At 38.0% G+C, this 19,006-nt stretch overlaps 1 protein-coding gene and 1 pseudogene across 4 annotated transcripts in view; both read left to right on the top strand.

Moving 5' to 3' along the window:
- NTN4 (netrin 4) overlaps nt 1-19,006 on the top strand; it is a 126,023-nt gene that overhangs the window by 47,805 nt on the left and 59,212 nt on the right. For all 4 annotated transcript variants that reach the window (XM_045062187.1, XM_045062185.1, XM_045062186.1 and 1 more), the window contains exon 3: nt 481-759. In XM_045062187.1, coding sequence (XP_044918122.1) covers nt 481-759 — 279 coding nt within the window. The remainder of the gene's footprint in view (nt 1-480; nt 760-19,006) is intronic.
- Nucleotides 3,417-5,039, top strand: LOC102902550 (annotated as a pseudogene).

The following is a 19,006-nucleotide window of genomic DNA, read 5'->3' as shown; positions in this document are numbered from 1 at the left end:
TATCAGCTCTCTGCATATGACCCTCCAGTGCCTTCCCACTACAGTTAGAATAACTACCATGGCCTTTAAAGGACTCTCTATTCATGATCTGTTATGCACTGGCTCTGTCCTCTTCTCTAAAAACTGTCCCTTTGTTTCCTGGACTTCAGTCACACTGGCCTTGTTGTTCTTCCTTTAATAAGCCAAGCTGGATTCAGCTTCAAGGCCTTTAAACTTGCTGTTCCTTCTGCCCAGAATGCTCTTCCCCCAAGATCTTTGCATGGCTGCCTTCATCTCAAGAGTAAGGTCTCTGCTGGTTACTCAATTTATACTTCTGCATCTGAACAGGCAGCGCACCTGTGTGATCAAAGTCTAAAAATCTCTTATCTTATCACTTGCAGATGACAAAAGGTGTAAATCAAACCAAGACTGTATGAGGCAAACAATTTGGGGTTTGCACCCAGTCGTATATACTCATGGTATTTTTTTCTTTCTTTACAGGTTATTTTCAGAGCTTTGTCACCACCATATGATGCAGAGAACCCTTATAGTGCCAAAGTGCAGGAGCAATTGAAGATCACCAACCTCCGTGTGCAGTTGCTAAAACGACAGTCTTGCCCCTGTCAGAGAAATGACATGACCACAAAGCCTCAACATTTTACACATTATGCAATCTATGATTTCATTGTCAAGGGCAGCTGCTTCTGTAACGGCCATGCGGATCAATGCGTTCCTGTTGATGGCTTCAGACCTGTCAAAGCCCCAGGAGCATTCCATGTGGTATGTAAAACAATTCCTCACCTGTGAAAAACAAACCATAAGTTACTTTCAGCTTTGGACATTGGTAATCGAAGTTCCCTTAGAGTTGGTCTGTGCTCCCATAGTCCTCCCTGTTTCTTCCTCTGCTGATTCACTCCTCCGACTCCATACCCATCTTTGAAAGTGCCAATTAACTTGTGGTTTAGTCTTCAATTTTAGAATTATAAATAGTCAAGTATGATAACCAGATTCCTTGGAATACATCCATGCCAATTTTTAGTGCCATGACCTTCAGATATGAAGTGTAAGGTGAGCAGTAAGAGAGGTTGGCATAATCATATTAGTGGCATTATCACTCAGAAGCCAGCTTTGACAGTAAATGGGAACCATTGTTGAAGACATTTTAAAGTGGAAAAAATAAGAACTTCAGTTTAATGCCTGGTATCTTTTGCTGTTCAGCCAATAGAATGAATAATAATTCTCCTCTGTGAAGAGTTGGCCTGACCCCCTCTCACCCTAAACCATGGTTAAACTCCCTTTCCTCTGTATTCACATATCTCCTTGGGCTTTCCTCTCAACTTTTGCTTGTCTGCATCTCCCAGGAGATCACAAACTCCTGATGACAGGGACTGTGTGATCTCTGTTGCCTTAGTCTGGTATGTTACTGGAGCCAGAATTAGGTGTTTGATTGAGTGATAGCAACATAGGAATAAAAAGATAATCAAAACCTATTGTCATTGTCCTCACATCACCTTCTTCCAAAAAACAAGGTTACAGAGTGGCTCAGACAGCAAGTGCCTTGTTGGGATGCACCCAAAGCTATGTGGATTAGGCAAGCGTAAGACAGGTAGGAGAGCACTTCAATTTTTAAATTTTATATTTTTCTCTGATACCTCAGATCAAAGCAAAAATAAATAAAAATTTGAAGATCTCAAAGTATCCTTATTTCATTTTGTAGAGTAGACTTCCACATGTGTCATCTTTCTCCCAGCCCTGATAGAGGAAAGGGCCATAAGGGAGCATGAACCAGTTAGCCAGCAGGACAGTTTGTGTTTGCTGGGCTAAGTCCCTGGGGTGCAGGACAACATTGGGGTAACAAAAATGACTAGGGAATCAGCCAGAGTTTCAAAAACAGAAACAATGCTATCACTCTAGAAATGAAACTGGGGCTCCCAAGTTGGAGAAAATGAAACATTCACCCAACAAACTAGTTTGCAAACACTAATGGATCTCTGAACTCACATTGCTTCAAATAAAGGATGGACTAATTTGTAATACCTAAGATAATTGGGTTCAAGTATGATTGAAATAGAGAATAACCCAGGGGCACCTCGGGGGCTCAGTTGGTTAAGCATCTGACTTTTGATTTCAGCTCAGGTCATGATCTCACATTGGTTCGTGAGGTCGTGTCCCAGGTGGGTCTCCATGCTAACAGTGTGGAGCCTGCTTGGGATTCTCTCTCCCTCTCTCTGCCCCTCCTCTCCTAACTAAGCAAACATAAAAAAAAAAAAAAAAAAAAAAAAAGAACCCAGACATTCTTAGACACATGTCAATCTACTAGACTGTAACTAGAAAGTTTATGTGAAGTAGAGCACCAATAAATTTCTGCCACTAAGTGAATTAGTGAAAGGAGAGCATGCAGGCTGCAATGGACTGAATGTTTGTGTCCCTCCAAAATTCATATGTTGAAAACCTAATCACAGTGTGATGGTATGTGGAGGTGGGGCCTTTGGGAGGTAAGTAGGTCATGAGAGTAGAGCCCTCATGAATGGGATTAGTGGCCTTAAGAGCTGAGAGAGCCAGCTAGCTCTCTTTCTGCCACGTGAGGATACAGTCAGCAGTCAGCAGTCTGTAACCTGGAAGAGGGTCTTTATGAGAACCCGACTATGCTGGCATCCTGATCTTAGACTTCCAGTCTCCAGAACTGTGAGAAGTAGATTTCTTTTGTTCATAAGCCACAAGCTGGTCAAGGGATAAAATCTGGAAAACTACAAGCTGAAGACCAACCACACTGGCCACACAGGCTACCTGAATGCGGTGACTGTCTCTCCGGATGGATTCCTCTGTGCTTCTGGAGGCAGAGATGGCCAGGTCATGCTGTGGGTCCTCAACAAAGGCAAGTACCTTCATGCACTAGATGGCAAGGATGTCATCAATACCCTGTGATTCAGCCCCCACCACTGTGGCTCTGTGTTGCCACACGCCACAGCATTAAGATCTGGAACTCTAAGGTCAAGATCATTGTAGATTAGCCGAAACAAGAAGTTATCAGTATTAGCAGCAAGGCAGAGCCACCCCAGTGTACCTCCCCAACCTGGTCTTCTGATAGCTGGACTGTTTGCTGGCTACCCAGACAACCTGGTACAGGTGTGGCAGGTGACCATCGGCACACCCTAGAAATATATGCTAGAGCTTGAGAAATTAAAAAATGGCTTTCTGACTTAAAAAAAGGGAGAGGGAATTCTATTAACTTTGCTAAACTTGAAAAGAGATAAATACAGAGTTATGAGAAACTTCTATAAAAGTCTCAAAATATAACTATTCTATACAGTCTTCTGCCAGCAAGAAAACTGTCAGGCAATGAGCCTGAGCCCCCATGTTTGCACCACTGGCCCTCCACTCCATTCTGCCACTACCCACGGAACCTCTTGTTGCCACCTGGTACTGCTGCACTCTGACAGCATCCTCTCCAAAATCACCACAGTCTTCCACCTCAGCCTCACCACCTGGTCTCTGCAAGAGTCAGCTCCTGGTGGGCCCATGTGGAGATGGGGCCTCCAGATCCCATCCCGAGAGTCACAAAATACTGTAAGAGAGACACCAGTAGCAGAAAGAATCTGGTAGGAGGTGTCTACCAGTATAGAAGAGCCTTATGTCCTCCCTAGCATCTGGAAGGCAGAGGCCCAGACTGATGGAAAAAATATGGACAAAGAATATCTGCCCATTGCAGGACTGGCTGAATTTTGCAAGACATCTATAGGACAGACCCCGGTGGAGGACAGCAAAGAGTTGAAAATTGGCCAGTATATCACTGTGCAGACCATTTCTGGAATTAAGGCCCTGGGTATCAAACTGGTTTTCTGCATAGATTTTTTTAAGATCAGCCAAGATGTCTTTTCTACCCAAACCATCAGACACACTGGCACGCAGCTGCAAGGTTAACAATACTATGACCCCCCCCACCCCCCCGCCCGCCAAGACTTGTGGCTTTGACTTCACAAGCACTATGGAGGACATTTCAAAAATGCCACAGCAAAGTGTTCTTCTGCACACCTATGCCCACAATCCCGTGGAAGTGGACCCTCATTCTGAGAAATAGAAGGAAATAGCAACAGCAGTGACAAAAAGAATCTCTCTACGTTCTTTGACATGGCCTACCAAGACTTTGCCAGTAGTGATGGTACCAAGGATGCCTAGGCTGTACACCACTTCACTGAAGAGGGCATTAATGTTTGTCTCTGCCAATCCTATACCAAGAACATGGGCTTATATGGTAAGTGTGTGGGAGACTTCACTGTGGTCTGCAAAGATGCTGATGAAGTCAGAGGGGTGGAATCACAGATGAAGACACTGATCCATCCCGTGTATTCCAACCCTCCTCTCAATGGAGCCCAGTTGCCTCGACCACTCTGACCATCTAGATTTTCAAAAACAATGGTTGTTAAGAAGCGCAAGTCATGGCCAGCTGCATCATTAGCATGCAGATTCGGCTGGTCTCCAACCTCAAGAAGGAGGACTTCTCCCACAATGGGCAGCACATCCCTGACCAGACTGGCATATTTTGTTTCACAGGGCTAAAGCCCAAACAGGTGGAGCAGCTGACCAAGGAGTTCTCATCTACATGACAAAGGTCAGCCTCATCTTTGTAGCAAGGATCATCTTGGACAACTGGGCTATCTTGCTCATGACATCCACTCAGTCACCAAATGATTTTCCTGATGAGAGGGAACAGAGTCAACTGTCCTGTCTTCAGCCTCTGTATTTGTGAGATTCACAGGATGAGGGAGGGTGAAGGTGACTGGCAGATCATTTCTTTCAACCACTCAGTGAATGAATGTTGCTCAGAAAATAACATGTAGTTAAACAGGACAGGGGCATCTGTGGCTGGTGTCTGGAACTGTGTGGCTTGAAACCAAACTCTCCCTCAGCTTTTTATCTATAACTTTTCTAAAGTAGTTTACATGTATAAGAGAGTCACATTCTTTTTTTCATTTTTTTTTTCAACGTTTATTTATTTTTGGGACAGAGAGAGACAGAGCATGAACGGGGGAGGGGCAGAGAGAGAGAGGGAGACACAGAATCGGAAACAGGCTCCAGGCTCTGAGCCATCAGCCCAGAGCCTGACGCGGGGCTCGATCTCCCGGACCGCGAGATCGTGACCTGGCTGAAGTCGGACGCTTAACCGACTGCGCCACCCAGGCGCCCCGAGAGTCACATTCTTAAAAGAAAACCATCAATCATGCCATTGTAATATCGCAGAAGCTTTAACTGAAGCACCTTATAGTGTTAAGAGTTCCTCTGTGGACCCAGCGTGAGACATAGCCCTTGTTAAAGGCTTTGTGAGAAGACCTAGTCCTAACATTAATGGTCAGCCTGTTTATCTTCCCATGACTGAGCAATCTTATCAATAGACCATGTTACTGAAATCGTGTTTTATGAAAACCAGAATCTACTGCCACTGCAGCAAGGAAAATTAAAAATGCTGTTTCCTATCTTGTTTAAGAAAAGAGAAAGAAGTTTCTCCCTTTTTAATGTTTCCAGGCATTTTAATGTTCCTCTCTTTTCCCTTATCCCTGCTGTTCTTTGCCTACGGCACAAAGATCTCTAACTAGCCTAGATTTTCATCCTGTTCTACTGCCTGATTGGCCATCAACCCCATTTTCTCAGGATTTATTTATTTGAAGAGTAAAGGACATAATTTGCTATTCATCCCATACCCTCGTCTTTCTCAGCAATGAATAGTGGAAGAGTAGGCAACTGCACTTTATTTCAGCATCCTTTTCGATGATTGAATGTTCAATTTTCTCCCACTGGGTTTTGCCTCTGCACGGTGGGACCTCATACTTCTGATCAGTGTGGTTGTACAGTCTTGCATCTCACATCATGAGTTGGGTAATGCAGGGTAATACTAGGAAAGAGGATATTCTGGACCTTGGTTTTAACCTTGTGTGCTGCCAGCTGGGCTCAGGCTTCACCCTTTGGAAAGATAACAACCATCTGTTCTAATCATGTAGACTTATTGCAGCCTGGGTTCTCTGTCATAATAAAGTTACTGTAGGATGACCTTTCCCATCCCCAAAAAGAAAACTGGTAGCCTATAGAAAGGATCTGGATAACCAAGTAAAATGGATCATTTAGTAAGTGTTTTTCATTTTAAAAGGATGTTGGAATGAGAAGTCTCCATCCTAGAAGAACTTAGGGGATTGAAACTTCACTTCCTTACTAATCTCAGGTCACTCTGAAATTGGAAGCAACTTCCTTTTAAAATAATACTAGTTTGGGGGCGCCTAGGTGGCTCAGTTGGTTAAGTGTCTGACCTTTGATCTCAGCTCAGGTCTTGATCTCGAAGTCATGAATTCAAGCCCTGCATTGGACTCTATACTGGACATGAAACCTACTTAAAAAAAATAATACTGGTTTTGTGCCATGCTGCTCCCCAATTTTCATATCGATTTCAGCAGCAGTGGTGGTAGCCCCTAGTACTGTAACTACAGCATGTGCCAAAACCAGGCAAGATCAAGTCAAACTTAGAGCCAGGGCAGGGTAAGGGAGAAGAAACAGGCTAAGTGGCCAATGGTATGTTGGCTTCCAGGATCCAGGTCTATGAAAATCCTTGTCTCTACTTGCTTAAAAAAAGTTATTTTTGTTTTTTAAGCCATAAACAATTGGACCAGCAGACGCTTATGATTGGAAATAGGAATAGTTCTAGTTTCAGATTTTTCCCGTCCCTAAGCTTAAGTGCATTTTATTTTTATGTATTTTTTTCTGGATTATAAAGAGTTGGTATTAAATTTGGGAATGATTGCCTCTTTTAAATGTGATATTCTTATTTCCATAACTGCTTAGGTGAGCAAATTGCACATTAAAAGCATACTCTTTTGTGTAATTAATTAATAACATGGCCATAAGGTCAGTTGTCCTCCCACATTTGTATGAACACTATTCATTTTACATATGCAGGTATAAATAACTGGATTCATAAATTGTGCCTGTACAATGGAAGGTAGCCTCTTGAAAACCATTATTCTTTTACTAGTCAGTTTGTCATAGGTGTGTGTGTATAAATATAACATTGTTTAGCACAGTTTTTCTTATAGTTGGTGGTCCTGAACCAGTGGCACTGGGAGCATTACCTGGGAACTTGTTAGAATTATCAGTTCTCAATCAGAAACTCTAGAGATGGGGCCTAGGTGATTTCAGTGCTTGCTAAAGTTTGAGAGCTGCTGCTTAATAGACTGTGCCAATTCATTACAGCTCATATTGTTGTCAGGATGAGTAATTAATTAATGAAGTCTGATTTTATGTGCTAGAATTTTTGATGGCCGATGACAATTAAGGAAGTTAATGGAAATGATACGTAATCTGTTTCTCAAGTTATCTAAGATGTTAGGGTCATTTTCTCCCTGTGAGAGAGGGGAGCAGCAAAAGGCACAAAGTGCAAGTTGGCACCCTCATTTACTTTGAAACACTCCTCCTATGTCTTTTACTACCACCTTCATGCTTCCCCTTCTTCCCAGATACATTCTCAAATACATTCCATTTATTCTTTACCAGTTCAGATTTTTCTCATCTGTTCATTTTACTGGAAGGCAGAACAGTGAAATAATTAAGACCCTAGCTTTGGAGTAAGATCTGGATTTGATTCACCACACCATTTGCTAAGTTACTCAGTCTCACTGAACCTCAGTTTCCCAAGAAAATAAGATCTACCTTATATAGTTATTGTGAGTTTTAAAATTATGAAAGCCTGTGCCTGGCATATAGTAGCCACTACTGACGTTGCTATTACTATATTGTATTACCCCAGCCACTTCTACTTCTCCCACATACACTTCTTCCCCGTAACAACAAAAATGAATTGTAGCTTATGTGCTGTTTGACATGTTCACAAGGTTGGGGGTTTGTGACAAGGAAACTTTGACTCCAGCCTGCTTGGATCCCAGACATTATGCAAAAAGGAGATCTTAAGCTTTTTCTCTTTGCAGCTGGAAAGGACTGATGTAGTTCTCTTTTTCCTAGCAGCTGGTGATTTTACAGCTGTTGGATGATGGATGGTAATAAGGAACATGGAACATTTCATTGTTTTAGTAACATATCATTCATTGGATACCACAGAAGCCTTAGAATACTGTGAAGAATTGTTTAAATACCTTGCTCTCTACTTGTTAAGGTGGATTTTTCCTTTGTAATCAGAAACTCATTATAAAAGAGTATCAATATTTTAACTGGTGTATTCTAAAACTAAGAGTAAACATTGAAACCATATGTAGAACCATATAGTGGGGTTTGAGGAAAATGTCACTTAGCTACCTAACTCTGTAAGGCAAGTGTTAGAATTACTCGTATAGTTTCATTACAAACATTTTTCTCATCTGAATCTGAATACATTATATATTTATGTTTGCACATCTCATATATCAAGTTTTATATTGTCAGAACAGGTTTAAGACTACATTTTTCATCTTCAAAAAAATTTTAAATGTGCTGTGGAATAAGCCAAAAATAATAATTAGAAACCTCTTAACTCTTCAAGGAATTAAAGAAAAGAACAAGGGCTTGAAAAGAGTAATGAAGGCAGCAGCAATCCAATCATTTCATTTGTCACATTAGGATCTGGAGGAAAGGGTAATCCTATCACCAAAATGGTGCGCAGTGTTGTGTTCCAAATATTAACAAACTTATTATAAAGCCTGCCAATTTGATACAGTTAGTGTGAGATTATCCTTAATCCATTTCAAGGTCTTGACCTTCTTATTTTAATGTTCCTGAGTGTTACTATGTTATAGCTTTGTCATTAGTCCCTTGGCAATGAGTAACTACAGATACCATAGAAGGTGTACAGAATGTTGATTATACTTCATTTACTACCTTGTGTTTTCTAGTAGAAGGGCAAGCTAGTAAAATATGTTCATGGCTGGAAATTGTTAGTGTTTTGATTGTAAAATTTCCCAAGTAATCTAGCTTTATTTTCGCTTAAGACAGCAAGATATACTTTTTCTCTTAGTGGCAAAAGTGGCCTAAGTATATTCTTTTTATTTGAAGATCAGGAAACCAGAAGACTTCATTCATTACAAAACGATTTTTGCCCTCATGAAAGAATTACCTATGGGGTTCCTTTCAAAGGTTTTCCCGGAATGTTTAAGTATTTATTTGCAGGCCTTTGACTATTTCACAGAAAGGTTAAATGAAAAAACAACTGAAAACTACATTGTTGGTGTCAGAGCTGACATTTCTGAAAGTAAAACATAAGTCAATAGAAACGTGAAATTGGTTCTCCAAAATATAATATATATACAATTCAACTTTTCATGAACATGCTTTGCAGAAAGTGAAACATCTATATTTATGTCAAAATTGGAGCATTTTTCAGATACAAAAATAAGTTTCTTTAACAAGTTTGAGCAACTAGTAGAAATTTGAAAAGAAACAACTTAAATTTGACATTTTTCCTACTGTAAGTACTTGTCAGATACTCAAGGTATATCTCACTTTGAAAATTTTTCTTATAAATATTTCTTTTTCAGTGTAGCATTTTTGGATCCATTCTGCAGATATCTGGGAGATCTCTGGGTCTGCAAGGCCTAGTCTTGCCGTTTCACTGCTAATATAATGACGAGGAGGTGGTGGCGGTGGGGGGGAGCTACATGGAAAGAGAAAAGCTGAGGTTACAGATAGATATCTCACTTCTGGTTCACAACCCCAGAACTCATATCTCTGTGGTATTTCATTTGCGTCTTGCCAATTCTGTAACAGCTGGAAATGTACTTCAATTTGTCCTAAAACAATTACATTCAGTAGAAGATAAGCTGTAATTTAAGTCCTTATTCCCTCTTACAAGAATTTTTAGTCACCAGACACACAAAGTTAAAATACAAACACACACACGCGTGCACACACAGTGTCCTAATGATTCCACAAGACAGAAAATTCATAGCTATTTCAAATAGTGAGGAAAACAAGGTCTTCTAATTTTGGCATTAAAAGCCTTAAAGCTATAATTGAAACTACAATTGTGTTATATCTTAGCAATGTAAACATGTTAATGGAATAAAATATTACATGTGTGGGGATATGAAAGGACTGTAGTATTTATTAACTCATAATAAGATTTTTTTTTAGCCATATGGAATTCTGATACCTCTTTAGCACTTTAGCTTTTTAGATAGAAATTAAAAACAGAGAAAATTATGGTTTCAAAAACTAAAATACATTTTTAGCTTTAAAGGAGTTCACATATTAGAAATGGGAAAATGATTGCATTTGTTCCACTATTAAATATTTTATATATAATACAAACAGTTATAAAGTTTGTAAGAGTAAACACTGATCAGACGTCCTTTGCCTTGTATTTTTGCATTTCTAAGGGCACCACTACCAGGCGTGTAATTTGGCTGGCTCAGTCAGCTCTCAGAATTCCTGAAGGGTAGAGGCTTCTTTGTTTCCCAGATAGGCTCTAGTAGGTATTAAAATTAAAGAGAAGGTGGAATCATAGTATTTCCATAGCATAGTATTCTGAAAAGAGGTTAAATATTGTAGTTATAACATATTTATCTTTTACTTCTTATTTGCCATTTAATTCAATTCTCATGTGTAAAAAAAGGGGGGGGGGCACTTAACTCTGTGAGATTACACAGGCATAGGAGCACTGAAGAGGAATGTGCTCCAAACTGTTTCACCCAATTTCACTAACATAAAAGATGAGGAATTATAGCTTATGCTATCAAGCAATTAGGTCATTAGTGGCCTTGAAAACAAAACTCAAATCATTCTTCAGGCATCTCACAGTCCCCTGTACTATTCTTTTATTTTTTTTTTACATTTATTTATTTTTGAGAGAGAGGGAAAGACAGAGTGTGAGTGGGGGAGGGCAGAGAGGAGGGAGACACAGCATCTGAAGCAAGCTCCAGGCTCTGAGCTGTCAGCACAGAGTCCGACACCGGGTTTGAACTCACAAACCGTGAGATCATGACCTGAACCAATGTCAGATACCGTGAGATCGTGACCCGAGCTGAAGTTGAGTCTGCTCAACTGACTGAGCCATCCAGGCGTCCCTCCCCTGTACTACTCCTGATTAAAATACTTACTTCACCGTATTGTAATTATTTTCTTACATATCCAACTTTCCCTATCTGCTAAGCTACTTTCTTCTTTAATGGCACGTACTGGAACATTCACATAAGTTCAAAAAGTCCTGAATTGCTAAATGAATTAATTAATCAATGGCATTTTAAAGTTAAGAGATTCATTTCAGTTAATAATGTCAATAATATTAACAGTAATGACTGTTCTTGATTGTGTCACATTTCTACACACATTTTTTCTTTAAATCCTCAAACAAATACATGGAGCTGTTATTATTATTACCTTATTTTATAGGTAGGAAATTAGGTCTTGCTTTAAGGAATTTGTCCAAAATTATTGAGAGCAGTGATTAGGAACCCCATGTATCTAATTCCAAAATTTATTCTCTTTATGTCACATTTACCCTCATAATGCTAAGGAAAAAAATCTCAGAACTCTTCAGTAGAGTTTCATCTATATTAAGGTACTTATTGTTTTCACTGATAATTATTGTGGTCTTATTAAGGCAATAAGATAAAGACTTTTAAGATCATCTAGAGAAAAGGAAATCCTGTCAAACAAGCTTTATAATAAACATAATCATACAAATACTAGGAGTGTCAGATGGATTACTGTATCTCTGATCCAGACTCACATTTCCTCAGAGAATAACTAAATTATCTTCAGTATTTCTTTTTAATTATTTATTTCTTAAAATTGAGGCAAAAGAGAAACACATAGTGAGACCATTTCCAATATTGCCATTGTTTTTCTTAAAATCTTTTCAGAATATAGATGACATAAAATGCTTTGGGACATTTTTAACATGATTTTCTTGGTTATACAGAAAAAAATTGTAATAGAAATTCACAGTTATATCATCTATATTAAATTTTAATTTTTAAAATGCCATTCCAATCTTAATTTCCTTTTTTCTTAATATAAAAAACTTTAATTATCCAATCATAAAACATTGGTTTATAAATAATATAGCAACCAAAAAAACCATTTACAAAGTAACTAACCTATGCCACTAAGTTAACCTGCTACATTGTGTTACTAAAAGACCTGAAGTCACAAGAGATCTGTGAATCCATCTGGTTCTTCAGATTACAATGGGATTGAGATGGCTTTGCCAGAAAATTAAACTGTTATCAGTCAATATATGGAAAGCAAGATCCTGCTCACAGTGGTTTAGATATTAAATAATAGGTAATTATAAAGTTTAAAATGTTCAACTTTTAAGAATTAATTATATCAGTCTAATACAGTAATACCTGCTTTAATGGAATGCTCAGAGACCAAAGAGCTTCTATAGCATGAAGGTATCTTATAACAGTTTTTTTTTAAAGATTTCAACAACTTTTATAGCCATTTTGCATAAATTGTATGACTTGAAGAACAGAATAATAAAATTTATAAATATTAAGAGACAAACTGCCGTGACATATCAGCTGTCCCCCAACATAATAAATAGTACGATATTAACACTTAATTTATTATACTAGATATTCAGAAAGATTGCTTTTCAAATCCTCCAACACCTTTATACTATGAAAGTTTAATTTTGCTTTTTAATCAAAATAAAATCTTAAAATATTTTTGTCTAGACATTGTTAACCTAGCTGTGACTGTAAGTATTAGAAGGAGCAGTTATACTTCCCTAGTAAGGAAAGAGAAGAGCAGCATATTCTTGGCTATAATATTTTACTGCAGTAAAAATATAGATGACTATATATTTTAAGATTCAGGATTAGTTTAATATCAGAAAATCAACCAATATAATACACCATAATAATAAAACAGTGGATAAAAACCACATGCTCATCTTAATGGATTCTGACAAAATTCAACATTCTTTCTTGACTAAAAAGGGAAAAAAATCGACAAAGTATATATAGAAATGAACTTACTCAACATGAGTAAAGGCATCTATGAAAATCCCAGTTAACATCATACTTAAAGGTGAAAGACTGAATGCTTTCCCTTACAAAGATCGGGAATAAGGCAAGGATGCCTGTTCTCACAACTTCTACTTATTATTGTACTAGAAGTTCTAGCCAGGGCAATTAGGAAAAAAAAAAAAAAGAAAGAAAGAAAAAATAAAAGGAAAAGAATAAAAGGCATCCAGATTGGAAGGAAGAAGTAAAACTATGTATGTTCACAGATGACATGATCTTATATGTAGAAAACCCCTAAGAATCCACAAAAAGAAAAAAAAAATAACAAAACAACAGCAACAGCCAAAACAACTGTTAGAACTCATAAACAAGTTCAGCAAAGTTGGATATAAAAGAATACATAAAAGCCAGTTGTGTTTCTATACACTAGTGATGAATAATCCAAAAATAAAATTAAGAAAACAATTCTGTTTACAATAGCATCAAAAAAAGAATAAAATACTTTGGCATAAATTTAAACCAGTAAATGTAAGACTGTACACTGAAAACTCTGAAATATTCTTGAAATAAATTAAAGATCTAAATAAAAGGAAAAACATCCTGTGTTCATGGATTGGAAGGTTTAATATTGCTAAGATGGAAATAGTCCCCAAATCGATATACAGGTTCAATGAAACCCCATCAAAATTCTAAATGCCTTCTTTGCAGAAATGGACAATCTGAATTCATATGGAAAGGAAAGGGACCTTAAATAGTCAAAACAATTTTGAAGAACAATGAAGTTGGAGGGCTCACACTTTCCAATTTCAAAACTTACCACAAAGCTACAATAATAACAAAACAGTATGGTACTGGCATAAAGATAGACACAAAAATTGATAAGATAAAGACTCCAGAAATAAATCCATACATCTGTGGTAAATTGATTTTTAACAAAGATGTCCAGATTATTCAATGGAAAGAGTCTTTTCAATAAATGGTACAGGGACAAGAGATTAACCACATGCAAAAGAATTTGGACCCCTTTCTTACAGCACATACAAAAATTAACTTATAAGGGATCAAAGACTTAAATGTAAACCTAAAATTATAAAACTCTTAGAGGGAAACAAATGTAAGTCTCTGTGACCTTGGATTAGGAAATGGTTTCTTAGATTTGACACCAAAAGCACAGAACAACAAAAGAAAAAATAAATAAATTGGACTTAATCAAAAGTAAAAATTTTTGTGCATCAAAAGATGCTATTGGGGTTCCTGGCTAGCTCAGTTGGTAGAGCATGCAACTTTTGATCCTGGAGTTATAAGTTCAAGCTTCACACTGGGTTTGGAGATTCACTTAAAAGTGAAAAGACAGAGAGGGCAAGATGGTGGCCAATAGAAGGACCCTAGGTTCACCTAGTCCCACGAATACAGCTAGGCAATTATCAAATTATCCTAAATACCCCAGAGATTGACCCAAAGACTGGCAGAACAAACTCCATAATTAAAGGTAGAGAAGAGGCAATAATGAAGAAAGTAGGAAGTATGGAGACTTGGTTCAGGAGAGAAAGAGATCATGGTCACTGCAGTGGGGAGGGAGCCATGGTCATGGAGAAGGGTAAGAGATGGACAGGGGAGTGAACAGGGAAGAAGAAGCCTCACAGTAATTTGCTTGAAAAATGAGAGGGACTGAATTTCATGAGTTCTTGCAACCAGCAGGGCTTAAAGCCTGGAGTTTAAAAGGTCAGCAGGCTTGGCTCAGGGAAAGCCCCTAGGGCATTGGGGCTGCTCTTGGAGAGAAGACAGAGCATACAGCCCTTGGACATACAGCATGGAAACAGCGATCTAAAGAACCCCTTAGGCACACAGTGGACAGGTTATTTACTCATCTCCCAGCATGTCCCAGAGGGGCAATGTTCACAAAGACACCCTTCCAGGAACAAAGGAACTGGCAGGTGCCATTTCTCCCCCACCCTGCAGCATAAGCACAGGGCCATTTGTGAGAACCAGTACAGTAGTCACTACCTAACTTGCTTACATCCAGCCCTGCCCCACAGTGCTCTGGTGGAACTGCCCTTCCAAGTCATACTTGCCTTAGTACCAGTGCAACAGGCTCTCTCCCCCAGACCAGACCAAACTCCCACCCACACTGTCTCAAAATCTGGGAATTTTGCAGGTTCCTGCAGCAGTGGCAATAGATCTCATTTCACAAGCAGACCAGAGCACATCTAGTTAAAATCCACCACATTCAGGCCAGGGATCAAACACTGACCACAACAGGCAAAGAGAGACTCTGCAGACAACTGGCCTGAAGGATAAAGTGGCCAGAACACAACAGCAGAGCACACATCGGAGATACTCCCTGAAGTGACAGACCTGGGGGACAGGGCATTACAGAACCTCTTCTTCATAAGGTCAAGAAGAGGAGACATAGCTGGCTTTTCTAACACAGAGAAGCAGGCACAGAGACTCAGACAAAATAAGAAAACAAAGGAATTTGTCTCAAATGAAAGAATAGGAAAAGGCCATGGCCAGAGATCTAAGTGAAACAGATATAAGTAACATGCCTTATACAGAATTTAAAGTAATGACCATAAAGATACTCACTGAACTTGAGAAAAGAGTGGAAAACACCAGTGAGACCCTTAACACACAGATAAGGAATAACATAGTATAAATAAATAGCTCAATAGACAAAGTCAGAAACATTTGATGGAATGAACAGTAGGCTAGAAGAAGCAGAAAAACGAATTAATGACCTAGAAGACAAAGTAAGGGAAAGTAATCAAACTGAACGAAAGAGAGCAAAAAGAATTATGCAAAATGAGAATATACTTAAAGAACTCAGTGACTCCATCAAATGTAATAACGTTTGTATTATAGGAGTCCCAGAAGAAGAGAGAGAAAAGAGGGCAAAAAAATTTTTTGAAGAAATAGTAACTGAAAACTTCCCTAGTCTGGGGAAGGAAACAGAAATCCAGATTCAAGAGGCACGGGGAACCCTCAGCAAAATCAACAAAGGCAGATCCATACCAAGGTGTATTGTAATTAAAATAGCAAAGCATAGTGATAAAGAAAAAAAACTTTAAAGCAGCAAGACCAAAGAAGACAGTAACATACAAGGGAAACCCCAAAAGGCTATCAGTGGATTTTTCAGCTGAAGCTTTCCAAGCCAGAAGAGACTGGCATGATATATTCAAAGTGCTGAATGGAAAAAATTTACAGCCAAGAATACTGTATCCAGCAAGGCTATCATTCAGAATAGAAGGAGAAATAAAGAGTTTCCTAGACAAAACAAAAACAAAAACAAAAAAACCTAAAGGAGTTTATGACCACTAAACCAACCCAGCAAAAAATATTAAAGGGGACTCTGTGAGTGGAAAGGAAAGATCAAAAGTGACAGTATGAGGGTAGGAAACACATAAGGAATAAGAATAAATATTTCTAAAAAAATCAGTCAAGGAACTCACAAAATAAAAGGATGTAAAATATAATAAAATATACCTAAAAATGAGGAGAGGAGTGAAGAATGGATTCAAAATTAAATGACCACCAACTTAATATAGACTGCTATATGCAAAAGATATTGTATACAAACCTAATGATAACCACAATAAAAACCACTAATACAAATGCAAATAAATAAAGGAAAAGAAATCCAAATATATGACTAAAGAAAACCAGCAAACCATGAAAGAGAGAAAGACAAGAAAGAATCAGAGAAAATCTTCAGAAGTGACCACAAAACAAGTAATAAAATGGCAATAAATACATAGTTATCAATAATTACTTTGAATATAAATGGACTAAATGCTCCAATCAAAGCCAAGGTGACAGAATGTATTTTTTTTTTAAAAAAAGGAACCATCTACATGCAGCCTACAAGAGACTCATTTTAGACCTAAAGATACCTGCAGACTGAAAATGAGGGGATATAAAAACATCTTGCAAATGGATGTCAAAAGAAAGGTGGAGTAACAATACTTATATCAGACAAAATAGACTTTAAAACAAAGACTATTAACAAAAAAGGACACTATATAATATAAAAGGGACAATACAAGAAGATATAGAAGACAATACAATACAAGACAATACAAGAAGATATAACAGTTGGCCTCCACCCAACATGGAGGCATCAAATGCCTAAAACAGTTAATAACAAACATAAAGGACCTAACCGGTAATAATACAATAGTAGGGGACTTTATTTATTTATTTATTTATTATTTTTTTTTTTTAATTTTTAATGTTTATTTTTGAGATACAGAGACAGAGTGTGAGTGGGGGAGGGGCAGAGAAAGAGGGAGGCACCGAACTCAAAGTGAGCTCCAGGCTCCATGCTGTCAGCACAGAGCCTGATGTGGGGCTCGAGCTCGTGAACCATGAGATCATGACCTGAGCCAAAGTCACTTAACCAACTGAGCCATCCAGGTGCCCCAATAGAAGGGGACTTTAACACCCACTTATATCAATGGACAGATCATCTAAACGGAAAATCAATAAGGAAACAATGGCTTTGTATGACATATTGGACCAGACAGATTAAGAGATATTCAGAATATTCTACAGCATTCTACAGCAGCAGAATACACATTCTTTTGAAGTGCACATGGAGAATTCTCCAGAATGGATCATATATTTTGCCACAAAACAAACCTCAACAAATTCAAGAAAATCAAAGTCATAACATGCACTTTTTCTGACCACAGCACTATAAAATTAGAAGTCAACCATAAGAAAATATCTAGGAAGTCCACAAATACATGGAGGTTACATAACATGCCACTAAACAATGGAAGGGTCAACCAGGAAATAAAAGAAATAAAAAATACATGGAACCAAACAAAAATGAAAACTCAATGGTTCAAAACTTGGGATGCATCAAAAGTGGTTCTAAGAGGGAAGTTTATAGCAATACAGGCCTACCTCAAGAAATAAGAAAATATCAAATAAACAATCTGACCTTACACCTAAAGGAGCTAGAAAAAGAAGAACAAACAAAACCTGAAATGAGCAAAAGGAATGAAATAATTACCATTAGAGCAGAAATAAATGATACAGAAACCAGGAAAACAATGGACAATAGAATAGATCAATGAAACCAGGAGCTGGTTCTTTGGAAAAAGTCAATAAATTGATAAGACCTATCAAGAAAAAGAGAGAGCAGGGCACCTGGGTGGCTCAGTCAGTTAAGTGTCCGACTTTGGCTCAGGTCATGATGTCATGGTTCGTGAGTTCAAGTCCCATGTTGGGCTCTGTGCTTACAGCTCAGAGCCTGGAGCCTGCTTCAGATTTCTGTGTCTTCCTCTCCCTCTGCCCCTCCTCTGCTCGTGCTCTCTCTCTCAAAAATAAACATTAAAAAAAATTTTTTTTAAAGAGAAAAAGGGAAAGGACCCAAATAAATAAAATTACAAGTGAGAGAGGAGAAATAACAAACAACACCACAGAAGTACAAACAATTATAAGAAAATATGAAAAACTATATGCCAAGAAATTGGACAATCTAGAAGAAATGGATAAATTCCTAGAAACATGTAACCTACCAAAACTGAAACAAAAAGAAATAGAAAATTTGAAGAGACTGATTACCAGCAAAGAAATTGAATCAGTGATAAAAAAAAAAAAAAAGTCCCAACATATGAAAATCCAAGACCAGATGTCTTCATAGGCAAATTCTACCAAACATTTAAAGAAGAATTAATACCTATTCTTCTCAAACTAGTCCAGAAAATAGAAAAAGAAGAAAAACTTTCAAATTCATTTATGAGGCAAGCATTACCATAAAGATACCACAGAGAGAGAGAGAGAGAGAGAGAGAGAGAGAGAGAGAGAGAGCGCGAGAGCGCTACAGGCCAACATCCCTGATGAATATAGATGCAAAAATCTTCAACAAAATACTAGCAAACTGAATCCAACAATACATTTTAAAGTCATTCACCATGATCAAGTGGGATTTATTCCTGGGTTTCAAGGGTGGTTCAATATTCACAAATCAATCAACGTGATACATCACATCAGTAAGAGAAAGGATAAGAAACATGTGATCATTTCAGTAGATGCAGAAAAAGCATTTGACAAAGTACAATATCTATTCATGATAAAAC

This window comes from Felis catus, chromosome B4, assembly GCF_018350175.1.
Source record: "Felis catus isolate Fca126 chromosome B4, F.catus_Fca126_mat1.0, whole genome shotgun sequence".
NCBI lineage: Eukaryota > Metazoa > Chordata > Mammalia > Carnivora > Felidae > Felis > Felis catus.
Note: the sequence above shows the minus strand (reverse complement) of the source record. Positions and strands in the feature narration are given on the sequence as shown.